We start from the raw sequence: 9,807 nt of genomic DNA on the forward strand, positions 1-9,807 counted from the left end.
ATGATTTATTGCTAAAGCCATTTACTTTAAATTTCCAACTTCTAGGCCTAACTCATTCTTCCATATATATATTGTAAATCGATCAGTTACCACTTTAAATTTCGGTAACGACCTTGCCAGGCCAATAGCCTTTTCCATACTGTTAGTGCAGTGAATCGCAATTGTATTTATAGGACTATTTTCTCGCAACTTTTTTTTCTTCGCGTATTCAAACTCGTATATTGCTAAAAAGGGTCGGTCTCTTTTTATAACCACTTGTGGTTCAAGGCTAATTCTTCCCCAAATCCGGTAACATTATTTACTTTTCTATTTTGCGTGTGTATGTATTAAGCATGGATGGGGAGAAAAATCAAAACTTGAAAAACTTACAAAGCACAATGCTCAATGCATAAATATTCATTTGTCTAAACACACAACAATTGTATTGCAACTGATTAAATATAACCTGTTGCAGACTAAAACAAGTTTAGTGATTTAATACTTGTGTTTGCAAAACCCTTTTTTTTTATTGAATTGTAATATTTACCTTAAAACATGAACATGAAAAATAATGCAAGATTAAGGGCTTTAAGTTTATAACGTTAAAATAAAAAAAGTTTCTCAAAGTATTTATGATGTACTAGTAAATATACTAGTTTCCAAGTTTCAAAAGAGAAATTTTGTGTTTAGGTTTATTACTGTCAAACAAATGCTCGGTTGCTAACGACTCGAAACATGTTCAAGCTGATCCTGTTGTGTGTTGCCGTGACAACCGTGGTTGCCATGCAAACGTACCAGGAGGGCGACGCGGTTGAGATCTTCGTCAACAAGGTCGGTCCGTACTTCAACCCCCATGAGACGTACCACTACTACTCGCTGCCGGTGTGCCGACCCGACACTATTAAGCACAAGTCGCTCACACTTGGGGAAGTCCTCGACGGAGACAGGATGGCATACTCTACTTACAAGGTCAAGTTCAAGGTCGACACAGCCAATGACGAGCTGTGTGATGTCACAATGCAGCAGAGCGACCTTGAGCATATGCGTGAAGCGGTTGAGGAGTTGTACTACTTCGAGATGGTAGCTGATGACCTCCAGATGCGGAGTTTTGTCGGTCGGTTTGAAGAGAGTAGTTTCCTGACGGTTCCTCATGTTCATAAACTCTACCTTTACAATCACCTAACCTTCACATTCACATACAACAATGACAAGGTAATAAACACTGCTTCTTAATTTAAACCCAATTTTGCCGTTTATTTTGGGTAATTGGAACCGATATAACAACAACTACAAGGTAATAAATTAGGCTTACTTTTCCCATCACAGGCCTCACCCAAACTCAGAAAGGTCTTGGCGGGCCAGAATACATTCGAATATTTTTGTGGTTTCAGCATTTCATTTTTACAACTGTTAATCAAGGGAGGACCTAAGATTTTTTTGCATTTGAAAAAAGTTTATTCGCCTAAATTTATACAAAATTAATGTTTGTTTTATTTGGAATTCGAGGAACAGCATCATCCATGATCACAACAAAAAGGTGCATTAAAATATTTTAATAGGGAAACGCAATAAATCTAATTGTTAATCTAGTTTGTGGTGTAAATTTAAATAGCCTGTTAAACTCTTGAAATTAACTTTAATAATTATTGGTTGCAAGAACTAGTGCGGAGTGCAATAAAGTGCGAGAAACTCTTTAGTTGACAGTTCCCGTTTATGTAGGTGCCTTTAGGCTGAAAAGATTCGCTTAAAAGTTAAAACGCTAACAAACTACTTGTTTAAAAAAATTCACTTCAAAGTGTTTAATATATATTTAGATAGTTAAAATAAACAAAAATTATGGGGAATGCCCTTTTGCCCAGTTTGTAAAAGAGGTAATTGACCGAATAATTACATTTTTGGGCCGTAGGTCACCTACCTGCTTTATTTAATTCTCCTAACCTAAAGTTATCTTTGCTTAGGCAGTTTTAATATTTTTTTTACACAAAGGAGAGAAGAGAAACATTTTGTTTTAAGAAACATTTAGTTGAATCACTCTAATTTATTATTTGCTCATTGTAACTCACATTTCGATGTTGTCTTACTGTTCTATCAGCTACTTGTATAAAAATAACATTACCGTGGTTTGGTAATTTGAAAAGGCTGCAGCACGGAAAAAGTTAAGAAACACTGATCTTAAAGCAAAAGCCAAGTATGATTTGAACCTAACATGATAAACCAGTCGCCATCTTTGTCATTTGTTTTCAGATCGTGTCGGCGAATGTAACGACCTTGGGTCACGACCCCGTTTCGCTTGACACTGAAGCTCCCTTCAAGGTCACCTTCAAGTACGACGTCAAGTGGACCAAGAGCGAGGTCGACCCGGCCAAGCGAAACCAGCTGCTCAAGGATTACAGGTTCGAGCGCGACTGTTGGAATTCAGGCGTGAGATTTTTTGCAAGCGGCATAATTTCTTGATAAAGCTAATTTATGATTATCAAGGTTATTAATGAAAAAGTATTTAGGATGCAAAAATAAACTGAGGAAGACAATTTTGTAAAGGTTATAGATGCCGACTCCTTTTTAATGGCTATTCAAGATTTTTAGTGAAATATGACGTCATGCTCGCTGAAAATACGAGTTTACTTCTCAGTCCTGAATATCAGAAACTACTTTTGATTTATATATTCTAGGGGTCGACCGATATAACTTTTTGACCGATACTGTTACCCGATTTTTTACAATTTTGTCAACTGATACCTGATACCGATACCGATTTTGTTTATATACCTAAGAAATGTTCAAAATTTGAATAAATTGAAAATAAAATCCAAATAACGTTTTAGATTACATACCTTTATTAATTATTAAACTAATATTTTGCATATTAACTTGGTGTGATACTAAAACCCAATTTTTTTTTTGTTAAAAAAAGGGTAATTTGTTTGCTCTACAGGAAAATTTATATCATATTTTCATACTAAAGTATCAGCTCACATTTACAGATATCGATATATCGATAGAAGCCAAATATCGGCCGATATTTTCGGTAAACCGATATATCGGTCTATCTCTAATATATTTCATATTTTATAGTTTTTTCCCGAAGTCACTTGAGATCCACTGGCTGTCAATCATCAACTCTGTGATCCTGGTTTCACTTCTTATGGCTTTTGTTGTCGTGATTCTCACGAGGGTTCTAAAAAGCGACTTCACAAGATACAACAAGTGTGTGCGTTTAATATTTAATTAATATTATGCCTGGGAACAACATTTTATATGCTTTTGCCCGAATGTGCGAATGTGCAAAAAGTGTGTTTTACTTAAATCTGAACCTTTAGTGGTTTCCGCCTTTGTTTAGTGACATTACTCCGCCGACATGTTTGCGAGAAAACTTTTGAAACCCGAGTAACATACTGGATGCAACATTTGCTTAAAGTTGTGCCCCAGTGGTTTGCAACCTGTTGGTCGCAGGCATTGTCTGTACTGTTTGTTAGGGAAAAATTGACTAGAAAACAATGTAAACCAATAGTTGAGCAGTACAAACCACCAATCTAAAAATTATGTTAATAGCACTTCTTCAGTTTTCAAATAACAGATCGAATGTAGTTTTACTCAAATAGTTTTGTCCTATAAAATATCAACAATACCACATTTTTAAACCCTGAGCTGAAGACCCGTTTTGAGACGCATGATAAAACTCTAAGAAACAGCAGTTAAACACAACTGAACTATCTGTAACAATAATTTTCACCACTTAGATAATTTATACAAACAAGATTTAGATACATACATATTTTCAAGAAAATATCTTAATAGTTATCAGCATTTGTGACTGGGATGCAGTCGGCACCGGAGTAAAAATGCTGCAACAAACGAGGCTGTTAATTACGATTTATTTGAACAGAGTTGATGAAGAAGAAGACTTTGGAGACGACGACAACGGTTGGAAGATAATCCACTCTGACGTGTTCCGACCCCCCAAGTTCAAGTCGCTCTTCTGCTCGGTTCTCGGCGTCGGCTCGCAACTTCTATCGATCGGAGCCGGTCAGTAGCACCACAAATACAGGGGTGTTGCATGAGGGGGATATGTTTTAAAAAAAACACAGGAATACTGAAAAGACGCAGCTTTACACCAGTTTTGAATTTCTCAAAAGTAATTGTTAAACTCAAAAATCCAATTAGAACAGACATTAACTGCATTAGGCTAAAGCAGCGTTGTAGACTCGATTTAGGTTAGGCATTGTTGCGCCCTACCGCGACTTGTGTACTGGGGCCTGGCCCCTCACCCCCCACAGTTGCCCGGCGGGTCGCAACCGTGTGAGTTCTCATTGGTTGGCGAAGTTTTCTGGCTAGATATGCTACCTGTCAAAACCACAACTAAAATACCAATCAAAAGTATATTGTTACAATGTGAAGTAAAAGGTTGTCAAATAGCATTAATGAACCTATATTTGTTTCGAAGTTACTGTTACAGACACGGCCTATTGCCGCTGCTATCGCCTCAACACAGCGCGAAAAACCGCTAAGAAACGACATGTATATAGCCAATACGCATAGGAAGAAATAGCCAATAGGGCAACACGAAAGTTGCGTCGTATTTGGCCAATAAGACTGGCCGGCACTCTTTTAAGATTACTGCGGCCATTTAAGACTAATTTGCAGCGGGAGTCAGATGCCAGAAAATTAAGTGGTTTGTTTCGCAGAGCGTGCGAACACTGCCCGCAAGACTGACAGTTATAGATTAGTCTGAAACAACGAGGCGAGCGAACGCACTAAAACTCAATCGACGAATTGCTTTTAAAATATTATATTATGCAACCAATAATACATTTGATTATGCGAAAGCTGAAACGCGCTAATCTAAACCCCTATTTGTCAATAAGTAAAATAACTTAATGAAACAAAAAACTCTATGATTTGGCTTTATGGCAAATGTTTAACGTGGTTATAAACACGTAACAGACATACTTGCTTAATTTAACCTGTTTATGACGTCATTTTGTTACGTACCCACCCCCCCTGTTCAAACAGTAAAACTAGCCCGCTCCTGGCTCCATTTTAAAAATTTTCAGCAACAACATTTATTCCAAGCAAGTGGAAGGTTATTTTATTATTTCCCGGTAACTGGGTGGACAGTCGTAATTCCAAGCAATTGGAAGGTTATTTTATTATTTCCAAGTAGCTGGGTGGACAGTCTTAATTCCAAGCAATTAGGAAGTCATTTTTATATGTCCAAGTAACTGGGTGGACAGTCTTAATTCCAAGCAATCGGGAGGTCATTTTTATATTTCCAAGTAACTAGGTGGATAGTCTTAATTCAAAGCAATTGCGAGGTCATTTTATATTTCCAAGTAGCTAGGTGGACAGTCTTAATTCCAAGCAATTAGGGAGGTCATTTGTATATTTCCAAGTAACTGGGTGGACAGTCTGAATTCCAAGCAATCGGGATGTCATTTTTATATTTCCGAGTAACTGGGTGGACGTTCTTAATTCCAAGCAATTGGGAGGTCATTTTTATTATTTCCAAGTAACTAGGTGGATAGTCTTAATTAAAAGCAATTGCGAGGTTATTTGTATATTTCCAGTAACTCTTAATTCCAAGCAATTGGGAGGTCGTTTTTATGTTTCCAAGTAACTGGGTGGTCAGTCTTAAATCTAAGTAATTGGGAGGTCATTTTATTAATTCTAAGTAACTGGGTGGACAGTCTTAATTCAAAGCAATTTCGAGGACATTTTATTATTTCCAAGTAACTTGGTGGACAGTGTTAAATCCAAGCAGTTAGGAGATCATTTTTATATTCCCAAGTAACTGGGTGGACAGTCTTAAATCCAAGCAATTGGGCGTTCATTTTATTATTTACAAGTAACCGAGTGGACGGTCTAAATACCAAGTAATCTAACCCATTACAAAATGACTGTTAATACGTTTTTATTTAGGAATTATTCTCATGGCGCTTCTTGGAATGTTCAAAGCGCACCGTCACGGTTCAATAAACACGGCCGCAATTCTCTTGTACGCCCTGACGTCATGCATCGCTGGTTACGTCTCTAGCTCCCACTACCGGAAGTTTCAGGGAGGAAATTGGGTCGCGAACATCATTCTGACGTCATCACTCTTCACAGGTGGCGCTCTTGGGCACAAATAACTTTAAAACATATGTTAAGTTTTGCTTGTTGCTTCAATATGCATTAGTAACAAATGATGGAATAATTATTAAAAGATTGAAGTAGGTGTGTATGTTGTTGTAGGACCTTGCTTTGCTGTGTGGAGCGTCGTCAACTCGGTTCATTGGTGGAACGGATCAACACAAGCCCTTCCTATAACCACTGTACTCCTGCTCGGCTTCATTTGGGCAATGGTGAGCAACAAGAACGTTTAAAGATCATTTTCACGCTGCGTCAAACTATTTTTAGTTTTCTTGTTTGTGTTAAACCGGTTGTTTTCCTGACCTTAGTATTTTAAATTGCTGATCGATCGGCTTGGATCAGATCATTTACCTGGCGTTTTCAATTTCAAGTTTTTTGTGTTAATCGAGTTGCTTGATTGGCAGGTCGGCCTCCCGCTCACAGTGATTGGAGGGATTATGGGTAAAAACACGACCGGAGATTTCGACGCTCCTTGCAGGACCAAGAACATCGCCCGGGAAATCCCCTCGCAGCCCTGGTACCGCAACACTTTGTGCCACATGATTTTTGGAGGATTCCTCCCTTTCAGGTAAAACCACCTTCAAAGCAGGCTACCAATTAAAATTAGAGCTCTTTGGATTAGAATTACCGAATTCTTAAAATCTAAAGATTAAAAACTTATCGGGTAAACAAATAAATTTAAATTTGATTAATTTTTTGCCCCTAAAATTAAAACTTGTGTGCCAGGTCTTTTTAAAATTTGCTCTTAGATTTCTGGAATTTTTTTTTATTCATTTATGAAAATATTTACACATTAATCGTGCACCATTGAAACAAACCACTGTGTTGTTAAAAAGTTTTGACGTTAAACCAGGGAATCACCTTTTTAAAGCAAACTTTTTCACAAAGTGCCATTTCGGTCGAGCTCTACTACATCTTCGCCACCGTTTGGGGCCGCGAGGTTTACACGCTCTACGGGGTTCTCATGCTCGTCTTTTTCATCGAACTCTCCGTGTCGGCTTGCGTCTCCGTCGCTCTCACTTACTTTCAACTCAGCAGCGAAGATTACAGGTACAAACGCACAAATGCAAAAAGTGTAGTGCGATTGTTACATGTACAAACACACAAATGCGAAAAGTGTGCTGCGATGCTTACAAGTACAAACACACAAATGCGAAAAGTGTGCTACAACGGTTACAAGTACAAACGCACAAATGCAAAAAGTGTGGTGCGATGCTTACAAGTACAAATGCACAAATGCAAAAAGTGTAGTGCGATTGTTACAGGTACAAACACACAAATGCAAAAAAGTGTGCTGCGATGCTTAAAGTACAAACACACAAATGCGAAAAGTGTGCTACAATGGTTACAAGTACAAACACACAAATGCGAAAAGTGTGCTGCGATGGTTACAAGTACAAACGCACAAATGCAAAAAGTGTGGTGTGATTGTTACAAATACAAACACACAAATGCGAAAAGTGTGCTGCGATGGTTACAACTGCAAGTACAAACACACAAATGTGAAAAGTGTGCTGCGATGCTTACAAGTACAAATGCACAAATGCAAAAAGTGTAGTGTGATTGTTACAGGTACAAACACACAAATGCAAAAAGTGTAGTGCGATTGTTACAGGTACAAACACACAAATGCAAAAAGTGTAGTGCGATTGTTACAGGTACAAACACACAAATGCGAAAAGTGTGCTTTGATGGTTACAAGTACAAAGACACAAATGCGAAAAGTATGGTGCGGTGGTTACAAGTACAAAAGCACAAATGCGAAAAGTGTGCTGGGATGCTTACAAGTACAAACACACAAATGCGAAAAGTGTGCTGCGATGGTTACAAGTAGAAACTCACAAATACAAAAAGTGTAGTGTGATTGTTACAAATACAAACACACAAATGCGAAAAGTGTGCTACAATGGTTACAAGTACAAACACACAAATGCGAAAAGTGTGCTGCGATGCTTACAAGTACAAACACAAACGCACAAATGCAAAAAAAGTGTGGTGCGATTGTTACAAGTACAAACACATAAATGCGAAAAGTGTGCTGCGATGCTTACAAGTACAAACGCACAAATGCAAAAAGTGTAGTGTGATTGTTACAGGTACAAACGCACAAATGCGAACAGTGTGCTGCGATGGTTACAAGTACAAACACACAAATGCGAAAAGTGTGCTGCGATGCTTACAAGTACAAATGCACAAATGCAAAAAGTGTAGTGCGATTGTTACAGGTACAAACACACAAATGCGGAAAAGTGTGCTGCGATGGTTACAAGTACAAAGACACAAATGCGAAAAGTGTGCTGCGGTGGTTGCAAGTACAAAAGCACAAATGCGAAAATGCGAAAAGTGTGCTGCGATGCTTACAAGTACAAACGCGTGTTGTGAGTTGGGGAAATGTGCTTTAAAGGTTTTGTTTATTTGCAGGTGGTGGTGGAGATCTGTGTTCAGCGCTGGATCGACTGGAATCTTCGTTTTTATGTAAGTTTGCCAAACAACCATCCGCTGGTCGAACATTTCAGCAGCAAGTGTTGTTTTGTGTTGCAGATACGCGGTGTTCTTCTACGTGCGTCGCAGCAACATGTCGGGAATCGTGCAGAGCGCAGAGTTCTTCGGGTACTCCCTGCTTACCTGCTACGCTTTCTTCCTTGCTCTCGGAACAGTCTCCTTCTTCGCTTCGCTTAAGTTTATCCGCTACATCTACGTCAACCTCAAGATGGACTGAACACGTCACCAGTGATGACGTAACGCGTTTGCGGTCAAGATCCACGCGCGGCAATTTCAGTTGAATTCCGAAGAAAAATCAACAATTTATTCTTCGAAAGTTTTTCGATTGAATAAACGTTGAAGAAGTGTTCCGTTTAATCTACGCCGCCGCTTTGCTTTTGTATTTGTCCGATCGATGCACTTGACGCGTTGGTCAAACTTACAGCAACTGACCTGAGATGCTCGATCCCAGTTGTTATGTGCACAAGGCTTGAGCTTTTACTCTTGATATTATTACAGAGCTATTATGTTTTACCGCGTTTTGTGAAATATATGGTGATTTACTTGAAGTGTTTTGCTTGTTTAATCGGTTAATGTTTCTGCTTTACCACCCAAGGCTATCATAAGCATGTTGGCATACTCTGTTGGAATATGACTTTACTTACTTACTGTTTTCAGATGACCTGACTCGTGTTCCCAAAGGCGTGAGTTAGAATCCCACTTAAGTTTCCTGATAGATCAGTTGGTACAGCAGTGGTCGCGTATTCCCAAAGGCATGAGTTCGAACCCTACCTAAGTTGCTTGATAGATCTGACGCAATGATGTGAGATAGAGTGCAACAGATCCTTCCTCCAAGCAACATCAACATTTATCAGGAATCTGACGCATTGATGTGAGGTAGAATTCCACAGAGCATTCATCCAAGCAACATCAACATTTATCAGGAATTTGGCGCAATGTTGTGAGGTTTCAGAGCATTCCTCCAAGCAACATCAACATTTGCACGAATCTGACGCAATGATGTGAGATAGAGTGCAACAGATCCTTCCTCCGAGCAACATCAACATTTATCAGGAATTTGAATGTTGTGAGGTATCAGAGCATTCCTCCAAGCAACATTTATCAGGAATCTGACGCAATGATGTGAGGTAGAATTCCACAGAGCATTCATTTAAGCAACATCAACATTTATCTGGAATCTGACGCAATGTCGTGAGGTAG

At 38.7% G+C, this 9,807-nt stretch overlaps 1 protein-coding gene across 2 annotated transcripts; it reads left to right on the plus strand.

Moving 5' to 3' along the window:
* The first annotated feature begins 675 nt into the window (after positions 1 to 675).
* On the plus strand, positions 676 to 9,155 carry LOC146146479 (transmembrane 9 superfamily member 1-like). 2 transcript variants are annotated; one of them, XM_083389538.1, is made up of 10 exons: positions 676 to 1,191; positions 2,224 to 2,372; positions 3,052 to 3,191; positions 3,865 to 4,002; positions 5,896 to 6,081; positions 6,208 to 6,317; positions 6,510 to 6,673; positions 6,994 to 7,155; positions 8,527 to 8,580; positions 8,647 to 9,155. In XM_083389538.1, the coding sequence occupies exons 1-10, from the start codon at positions 715 to 717 to the stop codon at positions 8,822 to 8,824; spliced, it is 1,758 nt and encodes a 585-aa protein (XP_083245664.1). In that variant the 5' UTR covers positions 676 to 714; the 3' UTR covers positions 8,825 to 9,155. The 2 variants fall into 2 exon arrangements, with proteins under 2 accessions (XP_083245664.1, XP_083245663.1); XM_083389537.1 differs by having other exon boundaries at positions 3,052 to 3,183; positions 3,863 to 4,002.
* Positions 9,156 to 9,807: the final 652 nt, after the last annotated feature.

This window comes from Ascidiella aspersa, chromosome 5 (assembly GCF_963924565.1).
Source record: "Ascidiella aspersa chromosome 5, kaAscAspe10.2, whole genome shotgun sequence".
Lineage (NCBI taxonomy): Eukaryota > Metazoa > Chordata > Ascidiacea > Phlebobranchia > Ascidiidae > Ascidiella > Ascidiella aspersa.

What these genes read in the sequence shown, in the direction of transcription:
- LOC146146479 (XM_083389538.1), top strand. Translation starts at nt 715, where the DNA reads ATGTTCAAGCTGATCCTGTTGTGTGTTGCCGTGACAACCGTGGTTGCC. An exon ending in ACTTCTATCGATCGGAGCCG is followed by an intron (nt 4,003 to 5,895) that starts GTCAGTAGCACC and finishes GTTTTTATTTAG; the next exon opens with GAATTATTCTCATGGCGCTT. An exon ending in GACGTCATCACTCTTCACAG is followed by an intron (nt 6,082 to 6,207) that starts GTGGCGCTCTTG and finishes ATGTTGTTGTAG; the next exon opens with GACCTTGCTTTGCTGTGTGG.